The sequence below is a fragment of the Chelmon rostratus genome, chromosome 3 (assembly GCF_017976325.1).
Source record: "Chelmon rostratus isolate fCheRos1 chromosome 3, fCheRos1.pri, whole genome shotgun sequence".
In the NCBI taxonomy this organism is placed as follows: Eukaryota; Metazoa; Chordata; class Actinopteri; order Chaetodontiformes; family Chaetodontidae; genus Chelmon; species Chelmon rostratus.
Genome location: NC_055660.1, coordinates 14,683,351 through 14,698,910, shown reverse-complemented (window position 1 = coordinate 14,698,910; position 15,560 = coordinate 14,683,351). Strand labels below are relative to the sequence as shown.

General features: G+C 42.5%; 1 protein-coding gene across 1 annotated transcript; it reads left to right on the top strand.

Annotated features, from left to right (window-relative positions):
* The first annotated feature begins 1,572 nt into the window (after positions 1–1,572).
* On the top strand, positions 1,573–11,217 carry melk (maternal embryonic leucine zipper kinase). The gene is made up of 18 exons (XM_041933451.1): positions 1,573–1,702; positions 1,981–2,093; positions 2,187–2,272; positions 2,903–3,019; positions 3,841–3,984; positions 4,103–4,171; positions 4,899–4,991; positions 5,252–5,350; positions 5,668–5,736; positions 6,046–6,144; positions 6,497–6,583; positions 6,772–6,903; positions 7,091–7,255; positions 7,383–7,674; positions 9,409–9,505; positions 9,914–10,070; positions 10,164–10,267; positions 10,363–11,217. Exons 2-18 carry the CDS (start codon positions 2,015–2,017, stop codon positions 10,538–10,540), a joined length of 2,067 nt encoding a protein of 688 aa, XP_041789385.1. The 5' UTR covers positions 1,573–1,702; positions 1,981–2,014; the 3' UTR covers positions 10,541–11,217.
* Positions 11,218–15,560: the final 4,343 nt, after the last annotated feature.

Here is a 15,560-nt window from a genome sequence, read left to right as displayed (position 1 = left end):
ATGTGCAGTAAAATTGTGAGCTCATGCAGATTTGGGAATGAAGGAGCCCTTACTGATAGATAAAAAAAAGTCATTTTTTTTCTCTATTGGCTTCCTGAGAATAAACCATATGTGAATATTTAAAATGTTTCTCTATATAATTCCATGTGTGTGTGTGAGAGAGAGTCCTAGCTGGCCACAGTGACCACAAAAAACTGAGATAAAAAGAAGACAAAATGGTAAAAGACACTGAGAATGAATAATACAGTCTACAGAAATTTAACTCAACACTTAAATTAAAGATTCTCTCCCTTACATCTCCTATTGTTCTCCGTTCTCCCTTTCCCTCTTTTTGTCATCTTTCTCTGATCCCATTTCTCGTTCCCAGTTTCTCCTCTTCTCACACTCGCCTTCCCCTCTCTTTTCCTCCAGCTGCGGGTTGTTTGATGTCGCTCTGTCCCAGGCCAGCTGCCTCAAAAACCAAATGAGGGGTTTTGTCATCCCGCTGACACCTGGACGTCCCCTAACCACCGGTTACTTCCCTAACAACCAACTCCTTCCCTAACGACCATGAGAAACACAGGGCGACCACCGATCAATCACTGAAATTCCTCTGCAGCTGTCCGTCAATGTTGGCTAAGTGTCAGGACGTAATATCTTACTCAGTAAACATGTTTTTCTTGCGTTTTAAAGGCAAACGTATGACTGGGATGGCCTCAGAAGCATGATGTCTTGCCACTTAGCTTAGCTGTCATGTCCCCAATTGACAACAATAGGTGCAGAAAGCTGTCCCTTTCTAATGAATTTGATGTAGGTCAATAACCAAGAGAATAATGGCAACTGTGGCATTTACAGCCCAACAAGAAAACGGTGGCAGTGAGAGTGGTGAATACATTCATTACAGATGACTGACAAGAAGACAGACATCTGTAAAAAAGCATCCAGTCATCTCTGAGCTCACCTCTCACCTTTTCCTAATTACAGGCTTGTGAAGTTGTGCAGGTGAAGACAAACACACCTCCTGACACCATAAATACACCTCTCTGGTCAGCTATTGCAAGGGCATACCTACAGGGTCAAGCAGACCGGTTCCCCCACAGAATGCTTTTCATCCCACAGGTTGTATATACCCGTCAATGAATACACATGAATGTGTGTTTGCAGGTACATTTCACAGCTAACCACTGCCTTTAAAGGGAGGTGTTACCGACCATGTGCCATACATTAAGCTGTGGAATTGTTTTCATTTGTTTGTCATTTCCTCCTTTAGTACCTCAGTCAAACAATACTGCAGCTAGGTGGGACACAAAGGGCAGTTTTATTCATACAGTGTGGATAAAGGTGTCAGAAGATGAATAACAAATTAAATAAAAAAATATCCAACATTTTGTCCACCCTGTTTATATTGAGAGTAGACTAGAACTTGAAAACAGTCAGGATAAAGCAATACAATTCAACAGCACCATAAACTACAGCATTCAAAATGTCCATGAAGTTGAGTAAGCACCTCTCGAAACAGCAGTGCTTTCTTATGATTTGCAGTACTATTAATCACCATAAGGGGGCGGACGAAGCACAAACCGGAAGCAGGAAGTGGAGTCAACGTTGACGTGCGAAATTCAAACTTCTGTAACAAAACATCTCTGCTAGAGGGCTTTTCTATACGCCATATGGTTGTTAGCTGATTTTACCCTCTTCCACTCCCGTCTTCATTCAAATTCAGGTAAATTCATTGTGTCGAGAGACGTCATTCACTTAGTTTGGAACAACGTTGGTTTTACCAACGCTGCTTGTTTTAGTTTTTGTGGTATTAACGATTTTTGTCGGCTACACTTCTCTTTTAGCTATAACGTTAACTGACGCTAGCATAGCTCGCTAGAAAATGTTAGCGACTTACCAACGTTTACTATGAACACAATGAGAGTTGTGAGTTTCGAGTTTTCCTGAGTGTTTTAGTGAGTTGAGAGCTGCTGCCATAAACCGTTTTTTTTCCCACCGCAGGGAAGTTTATTATCGTGCGGCTGAAACAGGGAGGATGCCTGTGGAAAGGACGGAGCACCGCGGAGCCGACGAGCTCTTCAAGTACTACGAGGTGTATGAGACTATCGGCTCAGGTAAGGGCAGTTTTGAAGTGTGTCGTGAATGAAACAACACTGTGAGTCCCATATCCTCTCTCATGTGTGTTCTGAACCTTGTGTGTTTTTCAGGAGGCTTTGCTAAAGTCAAGCTGGGTCGACACATCTTGACAGGAGAGAAGGTTGCCATTAAAATCATGAACAAGAAAGATCTAGGGGTGAGTCAAAGACCCTTTGCCCACTCTGGCTGTGGGAAATCCGTCTACATGTTTGCATTAAACAAGGCAACCTGACACAAACCACGAAACAAAATCAATCAAAAATCTTAGAAAATTAATATATAATGAATGAATAAGAGTATTGATATAAAAGCAGCAGCAGCACTTATTCTCATCATCAACAGCCAGTTTAGTCAGTAGAGACTATAAAAATGTCAACAGTAAAAATATATAATCTTTAGTCTATAAAAAAAAATCAACACACCACAATGTGATGAGTGCTTAATTGAGGACAGTGATACTAAATAAAGAGAGGTAAACAAATGATGAACTAGTGAACTTATGGGTGACAGTTTTCAAAATTGTCCAAGATTAATTTGCGTTTGATTGATTTACCATATTCATATTTTCAGAATTGAGGCTGGATGAAATGTTAGAATAATATTATAGATATTTATATAATTGACATATACTTACAGTATATTACCATTTTGGCAAATGTATGCAAAATACATTTAGAAATTAAAGTTACTGTATGATAAATGCAATTAACTGTCATTCCACTATCATGCATTACATAAATAAATTAAATATTGCACATCAGGAATCAATAACAAACTGTCATCCCAGGACGACCTGCCCCGTGTGAAGGTGGAGATTGAGGCCATGAAGAGCCTGAGTCATCAGCACGTCTGTCGTCTCTACCACGTCATAGAGACCTCCACCCAGATCTTTATGGTGCTGGAGGTAAGCGCATATACACAGAAACTGTGTGTGAGTGTGAATTAGAGGTTGGCGATATGACCTAAGATGTATATCATAGTATTTTTTTGTTTCATTTTTTATGGTGACAGTACTATACCATGGTATTACAAAAATGAAAGGGGTGGTCCGCTTACTCACTTCCTTTAACAACAAAACCAGCTTAGCTTGTGTTACTGGTTATTTGATTGACTTCAAATGATGCTTGACGTTCACACAGTTTGCCTTGACTGTCCCTAAATTTTAAATACTCCATCATTGCTCCAGTGTGTGGGTCTACAATAGATACCACTAGCCTCATTAGCTGTGGAACGTGTTAATGCCAAGCTCAACAGGCTAACCAGCGAAATAAACAGTAAAACAACATAAAGAAAACACCATAAAATTGGCAAAGCTTACATGTCCTAAGTTTGAAGTCGGTATCGATCCATCCTTGAAGCAAATCCTGCTTGTTTTGGCCCCTGTGCAGTCAGAAGTAAAATGATTAGCGCGCACATATCTTCTAAGAGATTTCGAGTTGTTGTAATCGTGATGTTACCTTCCACATCTTCATGTTACAAGAGTGAGCGTTATATAGAGGAAAATAGTAGTTAGTCGATGTAATTCCAGTTCTATGAGTACATGCATATCCCTCTACCTTCATTTTATCACAGCCTTTTTAATATGTAAGACATTTATCACAGTAATGATGCTTTTGCAAAATCTATGTCGTGCCAGAATGTGACACCAGTGGCAGTGACAAAAGAGGTATACCGCCCACCCCCTGTGTAAATATGACATTGCTACAGAATTCTTGTCCTTCTCAGTATTGTACAGGTGGGGAATTGTTTGACTACATCATAGCAAAGGACCGTCTGTCAGAGGAGGAGACCAGGGTGTTTTTCAGACAGATTGTGTCTGCGATGGCCTACGTCCACAGCCAGGGATACGCACACAGGGACCTCAAACCGGTACAAACAACCTTTGTTTGCACATGAAAGAGTGAAAATATGAACAAATGTGTCTGCTTGTCTGTGACTGCATATTCTTTTTAATGTTGGCTGCAATGCTTGTCTCTCTGAACTATAGGAGAATTTGTTGATTGACGAAGACCACAACTTGAAGCTCATAGACTTTGGATTGTGTGCCAAACCAAAGGTACATCACCACATTCTGTGTGTCACTGTACTCAAAGTATTATGCCCTTTAGTGGTTTGTCCAAGCAGTAACAATGAGGGCAAAATAGTAAATATTTATCTTTTTGGGTAGAGGAAAATACATTTTACAGTAAAACACTGTATTTGGCCATTCAGAGTATAGATTTTAAATCTGTAACCTAAATTAATTCTAAAATAAAACTCATGTAGGTGATCTTGAACAATGGTTCCCAACCTGGGGGTCCCGACCCCCACTAGGGGTCACCAAAGCTTCACGTGGGGGTCACAAGGCCATCTTGATTTTAAGGGTTGTAAGAAAGTGTTTTAAAAAATGTTATTTTAATTGTTAAAACAGCCAAAGAGCTAACAGAGCACTGGCCAAGCATCAGAGAGAAGAAAACCCCTGAATGTTTAAGGCAATAATCTGCTCCAAATTAATCCATGCTTTTTTTACACAAACTTCCTGCAGTTCTCGTTTGCTCTGTACTGTCATTGTTATGCATTCAATATAATATGAATTATCCATTAAAATATGTCGCTTAGTCAGTGGTCATCAGTTTACTCAATGACAGAAAAGTCTCTAAAGGAAAACAGTTGGGCACCACTGGTCTGGCAGATAGAAGCTGATGTCTGTAAGACAAGTGTTTACATTGTGATTAATGCCTATAAACATGATGTGTGCACATATATCCTGTTGTGTGGCCATCACGTGGTCATCTCTCTTCCAGGGAGGTTTGAGTTATGAGCTGATGACATGTTGTGGGAGCCCTGCGTACGCTGCTCCTGAACTCATCCAGGGAAAAACATATATTGGTTCAGAGGTGAGAGATGCATGCCCTGTGCGGTTTACAACTTTTAGAACCATCAGGGTTACGTTTTAGAGATTTGTCCTTATTTAAACCCACAAAACTTGCATTTGTTTTTCCACTGAAAGTCATGATTACCTGCCTGTTCCACAATTCTGCTTTTTCATGGTGTGCTGATCATATTCGCTGGTGCATGACTCAGTGCAACTGAGCTGTGAAATCCCAACTGTAACACTTGAAGCTGAAATACTGCTGTGCGGTGTGTAACCCTCCAGGCTGATGTGTGGAGTATGGGAGTGCTGCTGTTTGCGCTGCTCTGTGGATACCTGCCCTTTGATGACGACAACTGCATGGTCCTCTACAGGAAGATTTCAGTAAGCCAATTTCCCAGCAGTCTGATATTGTGAAAATGAATGATTAGAAACTCTGAACCCCATGCTTTATTCTGTTTATTATTTTTTCTGTATTCTTTGAAAAATAACTGGATGCTATATACGTTTTTAAAATGATGTTCCCAAATTCCTATTAAACATCTTTTGTCCATTTCCTGCAATTATTGTGTGTTCTAATTGTCCAACACTCTGTGAATATTGCTATCTAAGGCAAAAGGCCAGAGAGCCCTAATGTTTTTATTCTGTTTCTAGTGTATCAATGTTTTATAATGTGTTTTTTATGTCTTTTATATCTTCAGAGAGGTAAATACGATAACCCTCGGTGGCTCTCTCCCGGCAGTGTCCTCCTCCTCAACCAGATGTTGCAGGTAATCTCTCTATTTCCTCTTTTTATCGACTGTGTAGTCTCCTCCGTCTTTCACCTTTAGCTATTTCACTCCATGAGCTGTCACTCATTAACTCATTGCAGAACATTGGAACTCAGTTAGCTTTGCGTATCTGTCACATCAACTTGCCATAATAGATCAGTGTAAGGAAATTTAAGTTTGCAAGTTTCTTAAAAGTGGAATATGGTTTTATTTATCTGTTCAACATGCACAATATTCTAGACATACTTTGGATTATTGGACGTGTAGTCTCTTGCATATTGAGCTGTAGTTTATGTGTGTGGCCTGTAGGTGGACCCCAAGCGGCGTCCTACTGTTGGACGGCTGCTGGACCATCCCTGGGTGATGAAAGACTACAACAGCCCTGTGGAGTGGCACAGCAGGCAGCCGGTATACACATACACACACACATTCATGCATGACCACACTGTATTATAGATATGTATATAAACAGGATGCTGCCTGTAACACCAAATTTCCCCAGCTGGGAATCAATAAAGTTGATCTTGTCTTATCTTATCTTAAACACCATAGTAGCTTTTAACTGTTTATGGACTGTATGCTGCCTATTTTACTTTGCCATGTTTCTGTTGACTTGGTTTGATTTTTGCTTCAGGCACCACGCAGGTTATTTCCCTGAAATAAGAGCACAGTCCTTAATATGAAAATACTTTTTTTACATGGAAAAATGTCAATCTGTCTGTCTTGGATTTTTTTGTAAACTTATTGGTCTTTTTTGTAGCTTGGTCACATAGACGTGGACTGCATCACTGAGATGGCTGTCAGCATGAAGCGATCGAGGGAAAGCACCACAGCGCTGGTCAACGAGGTGTGTGCCTGTGTTAGCATTGATGTTTATTATGCTGATCAGTTCATCATTAGTTAGATTTTGTCATGTTATGGATTGTGAAATCACAACAACTGCACTTGTTAATTATTTTTGTACTTGTGTTCTGTGCAAACAAAATATTTATAATATCTATTTGACATGCAGTTTAATGCATTTCTGCTCTGCAGTGGCGGTATGACCAGACTACAGCCACCTACCTCCTGCTGCTGTCAAAGAAGCAGAGGGGCAAACCAGTCCGCCTGCGCCCTGAACCAGCAGGCTATGAGGACTCCTGCTCTCCACTGCACCAGGGACTACAGGTCAGACTCAGGACCACAACTTTTTGTAGCTTTGTTCTTTTTCTGGCCTCCTGACTGTCTTTACAGCTGCATGTTGTGGTCAGTCTTTATAGCGTTACCCTTTACTTCACATACTTACCGTTTCCTAGCTCCAACTGTTGTGGATCAATTTTGTCTTGTTTCTTCCATTTCTTATTTTCTCTCTCAGACTAGGGAAGCCCTTCACTTCAGTGAGGACGAAGACGCCGTGATTGTGGGGTCTCTGGACTTTTGCTCAGACTATATTGATGATTGCCCGTGGATTTCTGTCACACAACATACACCCCAGGGGGTCAGAGGTCAGCCAGATGGATCTGCAAACAACAAAGACACGGTATGTGAAAGCAGGGATGAATGTATGTTTCTGATGTATGTTTGGCAGCAGTGATGAAGGGCCATCACTCCTGTCTTCCAGAGAAATTTACTCGTACTGCATTTATATCTTCTTTATGTTCCTAAAGAGACTGGCATCTCCATCAGTCGAGAAAAGATGCGCTTACACCCCGACCCCAGAGAGGGGACGAAAAACGACACAGCACCACCAGGAGAGGAGGGAGAGAGACCAAGAACGAGCTAACGAGAACAAGGAGAATATTGCTGTGCAGGACAAAGATGTTGACATATTTGTTTTGCCTCCTCCTCGAACGCCTGTGTCCAGTAAGAAGAACGCACGACCCAACAAGAATGTGCTGACCACACCCAATCAAAATGCTAACATCAATGGCACTAAAACCAATGCAGTCACACCTAAAGGTAAGAGGAGTCCCTCGGTTACTCAACCAATGGCAACAATGAAGTGGAGACAAAGCTTTCAGTCCATCATACGGTTTATTTGTATACTGTAATTGTTTTTTGTTCCAAACAAGGGCTTTGAAGTACGGTCTCTATTAGATTATTTGCATTAGCCAACTGCCCCTCTCCACGTTGCTCTCTTTCATTTATCCGTCCCTCGCTCAGTCTCACACAGCTCTCATAATCACAAGTGCCACATCCACATGCCACACATTTGCAAGTAAATTGTCTTCTGGTAATAAACTCATTTATTGGGCCTGTTTTTATCCCAAAGCCTCTCATATTTCTATGATTTAGCTGTCATTGCAGCACTGAAAAATGGACACACACACACACACTCACACACATATTTTCCACTGTCAACTCAAAGGTGAGGTTATTATCAGGAAGCTAATTCTGTTCACTTATCTATAAATGAAGGACACTAATATGAATGGAGAATCATTAAAGTCTTAATTATTTGTCAAAGTGAATTCTCTGCTCAGATGTCCGGCCTCATTAGTTTCCTCGGACACAAGCCGGCTAACGCGCTGTAGCTGACCCAGTTGGTGTTAAACCCTTTGGAATCTGGCTCAGTCCTGCTCTCTTTACAGCCTCTTGTTCTCTAAGCTACAGTGCAGACATGCTGCCTCTGACACACACATACACGCACGCACACACTACGTGGTCTGTATGTGTCTGTCCCTAGGCGTGTGCTGTGACAGGTGTAGCTGTCTCTTTCCTCTGCTCACTGTCCCACGTGGGCTGTAGTGACATGTGTTCTCTTGCCACTAAAGCCTAGCCTCTCTCTGTCAACGTGTGTGTGTGTGCGTACGAGCGTGCGTGTGCGTGCTTGTGTGTGTGTGTCTGAGAGAGAGTGTGTCATGCTTCTTCTCTCTATGTATACCAAAGCCTTTGTGTTCACAACTCCAATGTCAAAGCCAGCAAGCTCCACGCATGGGAGCAAAGGGCTGTGGCGGTCAGTCTCCCATTTAACCCCATCCGCGTTTCCCCCTTTTACTTCCTCTTAAGAGGCTTTGAGATTTGGAAAAAGCACCTAATTCCGTATTGTCTGGCTAGTGTTATATATTATCAGCTTTTTTTAAGTCTTTGTTGAAGTTAGAAAATGTTGAGTGACATTAAGTGAAATATTGCATTTCCTCTAATTCAGTGGTTCCAAAATTCCATCAAACAGATATATATCGCTGATGTCTTGTGCACTGTTTTGTATCACATCAACTCAAGATAGTGCCTGACATTTACATGGCTGCTGCTAGCAATTATGTTAGCTATTAATTAATCTGCTGATTATTTTCTTGTTTAATAATTTGATCTATAAAACATTCATAAACAGTAAAAAAAATGCCCATTGCAATTTCCTAGAGCCCAAGGTGACCCCATCAGATGTGTTGTTTTGTCTGACAAAGAGTCCAAAACTAAAAAATATCAAATTCAGTCTAATCTAAGACCAAGAAAAACAGCATTGTAAAGTTGCAGATTAGTTTTCTGTCAGTCGATTAATCAAAACGTTGTTGCGGCTCTATGTATTTGGGTATCTAGAACTTAAAATAGATTTCTGCTGATTTCAACAATGTTTGGCTGCACAGGAAGAGTATGTAATGACCGGCACAGCGATGGGCCAGCAGCAGGTGTGCGACATTAATGTGTCTATACACACTTTTTAAACTTAAGTGTATCTTCCTTCGTGTGTTGTAGGTGGAGGCAGTGCCTCTAAAGAGCACAATAAGAAGAGGGCAGCAGAGAACAAGGAGCTTCCAAACATTGAAATACTGGCCTTCAGTCCTGAGCGAAGGTGAGTGGACCTGCAGGATGGATGGAGGCTCTGAGGTGGGAGTCAGAAGTTTGGGAAAGGAGCGTGTTAGCAGCTAAATGAGGTTGATACTGATGATGAAAGGGCAGAAAGGAGGCTGAAGCTCACATGTAAGAATGCTGAAGACTTCAGGGTGGCCTTTGTGTTGAATCACAATTGAAAGGTGATGGGTTAATGAAGAAGAAAATGCTGTCCTTCAGTAGCCTTGCTCAAGTCAGTCTGAATAAGATAATTACCTAAATTATTAAAGAGTTGGATAGATATGGATATAGCACATTACCGTTTCTGTCTTTATACTGAAATGGAAACCTGTGATCTAGGTTAGGTAAGAGCAGTTTGATGAAATGACTCGCCACAGTGATTAAACGTGAAAACCTGCTTGCTCTCCAGGTCTCGGTCTTTGGACTTGGCTGTGACGGGAGACAGCGGGAAGAAGAAGAGAGGAGGAAAGATGTTCGGTTCCCTGGAGAGAGGCCTGGATAAGATGATCACCATGCTTACGCCCAGCAAGAGACGAGCCCTACGTGACGGCCCGCGCAAGATCAAGGTATACAGAAATCACGCACATGGTCACCTGTTCTGTGCGCCAGGCAAAGTAGTGTACACTCACAGCATGTCTGTGTTGGCCTTTTCCCCCAAGGCGCAGTACAACGTCACTCTGACCAGTCACACCAACCCAGAGCAGGTCCTTAACCAGATCCTCTCCATCCTGCCGGAGAAAAACGTCGAATTCACGCAGAAAGGGTAAAATAAAAAAAAAAGACGTTCCTTATCCCCCTTTCTGATCAGGCAGCCCTGTCTGTGATCCAGTCCTAATCAGCATCTCCACCCTTCTTTAGGTATACCTTGAAGTGTCAAACCTATGGCGACTTTGGGAAGGTAACCATGGCGTTTGAGCTGGAGGTGTGCATGCTGCAGAGGCCGGAAGTCGTCGGGGTCCGACGCCAGAGGCTGAAGGGAGACGCCTGGGTCTACAAGCACTTGGTGGAAGACATCCTCTCCACATCCAGTATCTAAATAATGCACTTTCCTGGCAATATCACTTTCCGTTCCGAGTCAGTGGACACTGGCCTTTTCGTCTCTGCAAAATGTGTCTGTGTCTAAGAATAAAGGATGATTGATTGGTGAGTGATGCAGATTCACATGTAGGATGTTGTCTTAGCACATTAACGATCAGTCCTTCATTATTCCTAGTGAATATTTGAAATTGTCCATAGGCCAACCTCTAATCCCCAGAGTGCACGTTACATTAAATTCATGAGCTTTACATGTCAGGATCCTGTACAGCATATCTTGTTTTATAGAGAGTATTGTTGTTTTACTTCCTTTTCTTAAGCCGAGTGTGATGTCTGTCAATCCTCTTGAGATGAATGTGTGTGTGTATGAAATGTAACAATGCTATTTCCAGCATACCTTCTGGCTACTTATTACCATATTTATGTCTAGATGCTGTTATTCTTCCCTGTAGGTGCTAAACTTGATTGAATGACATAAAGAAATGGAGCGTTGCTAATTTACTGTCATTGTTTTTTCATGTACATGTTTACAGTTCTTCCATCATGACGTTTTTACATGGTTGTCTTGTATTAATTGTCTTTTATTTCTTATTGGGGCTTCTTGTCTGCTTTTAAACTGTCCATCACAGCGTGTGTGCAAGATTTCTATTGACATGTAAAAGGAGCAAAATAAATGGTTTCCGGTAAATGTAATATGCCTGTGTTCATGGAGACAGATTGAGATGAATTTATCTACTTACTTGACATCAAATGTTGTTTGTGTGTGTGCTGCGTTTTTTTTTTTTTTTTAATTCCTTCAGCAGTTTGATGGAGCAGTGGTGTGTTTTACGCTCTGTCATCGTCCTTCTGTTCATCTTCTGGTCTTCACTCCTCTGTACTAAGATTGATAGTGATAGTTAAGCTTGGTGACAGCATTTCTCAGTTAACATTTAGCACCAGTAAAAAGTTCTGAAAGGTGTCAAACGTCTATGATGTTCCATCACTTCAGATACTCTGGGTTTCGAGCTGCACTCACATTGTAAATATAGATGGAAACTCCAAACAGCAGCAACAGTATGTTTTCAGCATATTTTGCAATAGTAATGCACATACCTGGAGCGTAGCCAAAACTTGTTTTTAGGCGTATTTTATCCTTGATAATTGCAACTTTGTGTCACTGAACTGCAGGAATTTGTCCTGTATTGTGAAGTAAATATTAACTACAATGAAGGATAATTATTTGGCTTTTTCACTCAGAATGGTGGATGATCATTGTTATGGTAGAAGTGTAGTTGTTATGACCAAATGACTAAATAATGATGATTATTGCCTGCAACATCTGAGCAGGGTTAAACAGAAGAGCGTGAGGGCTCCTCTCCCCCCGTTTCAAGACAAGATGCCACTTAGTCACAACAGCGCTGCAGCTGATTGGCATTTATCTGTGGCAGGTTCTCCTTGGCGTCTCAGCAGGGAGGGGAAGGGTAATGGTGGGTTGAGAGGATGATAAGGGGGGTTTAACCTTAATGGAGTCTGAGAGAGGGTGGGTGGTGGGGATGATAATTTAAGACAGGGGTGAAGGTTGGAGTTGGAGGGATAAAAAAAAAAAAACATCCTAAGCACTATATCCTCTATATTATTGCAGTGGTGGTAAAGACTCCTGCTGGGCTGAGGTTGAGGGATCAGAGCAGTGTTTGTGTGTGTGTGTGGTGTGAACAACAGCTGGACCAAAAGCCAGCTGTCACCTTTCTCAGATATAAGGGACTCCGCCCTTCTCTTCTGGCCTTTCCTCATTGTCTCCTCCTCACAAAATATCCAAAGAATCTAACGGAGCCACTGCATGGGCCGGATGGTTCTCACCTATTCCCGTGCTTTCCTGTGATTTTCCTGTAAATGCTCTGGTTCTGTTTCATGAATTTGGTGCATGACGTTGTTTCACTTACTTCAACCTCTCAGTGTTTGCAGGAGTAGCAGAACAGGTTGATAATTCAGGGATTCCTTAAACCTTGTGGTGATCTGCTCATGGTAATAATGTGCCTGAAATGGTTTGTGTTGTTGTCCCTCCACTCACACAGGTGGCGCTGAAAAATCCCCAAACTCAAGCTGTGCAGGTCAGTCTGGTTTGAAAACTAGAGCAAGGGAGAACGTCTTGCTCAATGTCCTGAGGAGGATTACTGAGTTAAATCTTAGAAATTCAGCAGAATAGCGAGCAGTGTGAAACCCACAGTGGGACTTTTGTCGTGTGAGAAGCAGGAGTGAGCTGGCGCACAGTGCATCCAGTTTGGGAGCAGTGTTGGGTGAGCAGAGATGTGAATCTATGATTACCTGAAACTGTGCAGCTGCTGTCACTGAATCATGTGTGAATGCTGCAACAGATTAGAGCAGCTCTCTGTTTAACCGTTTTGTTGGTTGTTTTCAAGCTCGTGGGTGCAAAGGTGTGCAGAAGAAATGAGGCCTCTGCTGGCAATCGCCCTGATTCTCCTTTTCTTATGTGAGTTTATGTTTCTTGAGAAATGCTATTACACCGATATGGTCCAACAGTTTTGCCTGCTGTTATTTTTGTGTGTGTGTGGCAGCTGGATGACACATCCATTTCTTTCTGTTTCCTCTGTCTGCATATCTGTACGTTGCTCATTTTTCAGGGCTTCACAAGGCTCAGACGTCCAATCACACCTTGCACGGAAATCCTTGTGAGGTAGGTTGATGCAAATAAATGAAGTTATTCCCACTTGTGCTACATATGATACAGAGGTTCCCCAGTCAAAAAATGGATAAAGTTACCCACATCTTACTTTTCTCCAAATACTGGATGCTTTCACCTCTTCAAGCCTCAAAAAACTGGAAATTAAATAATCTGGAGAGCCCTGGTAGCCGAATGGCTGCAGCACATGCGAAGTAACTGCAACGCCAATGCTGGGGTCCTTTGTTGCATGTCATGACCATGTTTCTGTCTTGAAAGCAATATTCTAATAATAATAATGATCTGAGAAGGAAATGTTTAATTTTCGTTCTTAATTTTTTTTATTTTCAATGGAACACTTGTATATGGCAGATTCACGGATTATTGATTAACCTGACTCGGCAGTTCCCCTCAGATCTACGGAGCATTTCACTGTCTTTCAGCTTGTTGTTTTGGTTTTCTGGCTCAAAACTTTACTGTTCTGGTTCACTCTAACAGCCCTCATGGCAGCGGAAAAGCGCTAAAGGCTGCACACTGCCTGCTGGGGAACATAGTGGAGTACTTAGCAGCTGAAGAGTCAGATATTTCTCTCAAGAGATGGTAGAGACCAAAAACGGAGCAAAAAGGAGGGTGGAAGTTGAACTTACATTTGCCAGGTGGCCAGAAACACGACTCCAAATGAGTGATAATAACACTCCCTGTCTGCTGGATGTATAGATAGGCCGCTGTCTGCTATCGAGTTCACCATATCATCTTTAAAAGTGATAATCTGTCGGTGCTGTGTAAGATGATGTGTTTGGCAACCGCTGCTATAATAGACACCACTTCCCTTCTGGCAGCTTTGTGAGTCACATTTCCACGTTGCCTTTTTATCTTTTAGACAGCGTCCATGAGCGAGGCAGCAGTGTCTCTCCTCTTGTCTCCTCTGTCTCTGTACTCCTGGCTCTCCTCCACGCTGCTCAGACTCGTCCTGTCTGTCCCGGCTCTCGTCCTCAGCTCCCTCCGTCACTCCCTGCTGCTGCTCCTGGCCGGGCCGTGGTGCGTTGCCAGCGTCTGTGCCTCCCTGCTTCTGACTTGCCTCCACGTCGCCCTGTACCTGCTTCACCTGGCGCTGGTGGTCGGGGTTGTGGCCGTTTTGACCCTCACGCAGCACAAAAAGGCTGACAGTGACACCGCCAGCGACGAAGTGTCGTACCGGGGGGAGAAACTGGGGAGGCGTCGCGCCAAAACCAGACTGAGGATGTTTGGTCGTGGGGTTGCGCAGCAAGGCTGAGCTCTGCTGTGAAATGATCTTGTTGTGTGTTTCTTTGACTAAAAATCCACCTCAGTCTGTTTGGTCCTGCTTTCACCTTCATTTATTTAATGAACATACAACTGTAGTTGATTTTTACACAGATTCTGTGTGTAAATTGGCTTTGGGACACTTTGTAGGAAGCAACAGGGGAAAAAGCACTGATTAGTGAGCGTCCTCGTGACCTAAATGAGGGTGAAAATATATCTGCTCTTTGCTACTTTAACAAACAGCCCGCACTTGTCCATTAATCTATCTCGCTCTCATTTTCTCTCTCCTCGTCTTTAAATGTGGCCCCCCAATTATCTGCGGATTGTTGTGCTGTTTTCCTCCCATCTGCAGATGTTATCATTAGACACGTCTGTCAAACGGAGATGAGCGGATAAGAGAAGAAGAGAGAGGAATAAAAGAATATTTTCTGCATTCATTGTGCCTTTAAATGTGTGTTTATACAGTGCGGTGCAACAGTGCAGGGCATGCAAAGCACATTCCTGAAAAACACTAATAAAGCGAGTTAACAGGGAGAGAAACTACACGCGGTATAGGCGTTGAGCCAAAGCAGCGAATGCTTGGCCAACCAGTAAACAGTGTGACAGGCTGTGGCTCTCAGATCTCAGGGAAGCATTCAAAACGGCAGGAACAAAACAATTTTATCAAAACTATAAACACTCCAGCCTGAGGGTGCAGCCGTAAAAAAAGTAATGGGTGAACTTTCTGTGCTGTTGTAAATGTGTGTGAGTGTGTGTGAAAGAGACAGACAGAGAGACAGAGGGGAAATGAGGCTGGATCATAGAGATTTATTACATGGCCGTGGCATCCTAATTAGCATAAAGACTGGACCGGCCCACTCAAGCAGAGAATTAAAAACCTTAATTGTGCTGTCAGCCTTCCTCTCTCTTTCTCACTATTGACTCTACTTCATTCCACTCGCATTCGTCTTCCTCCCGCTCTCCTCGCCCTCTTCTCTCCGCTTATGAAGTAGCCTCCGTCCATGCTGTTTAATTGTTAGTGATAAATGGGAAGCGGGATGTTTGTAATTGTCTCAGAGATGGGGAGAGGGTGACGGAGATCGTT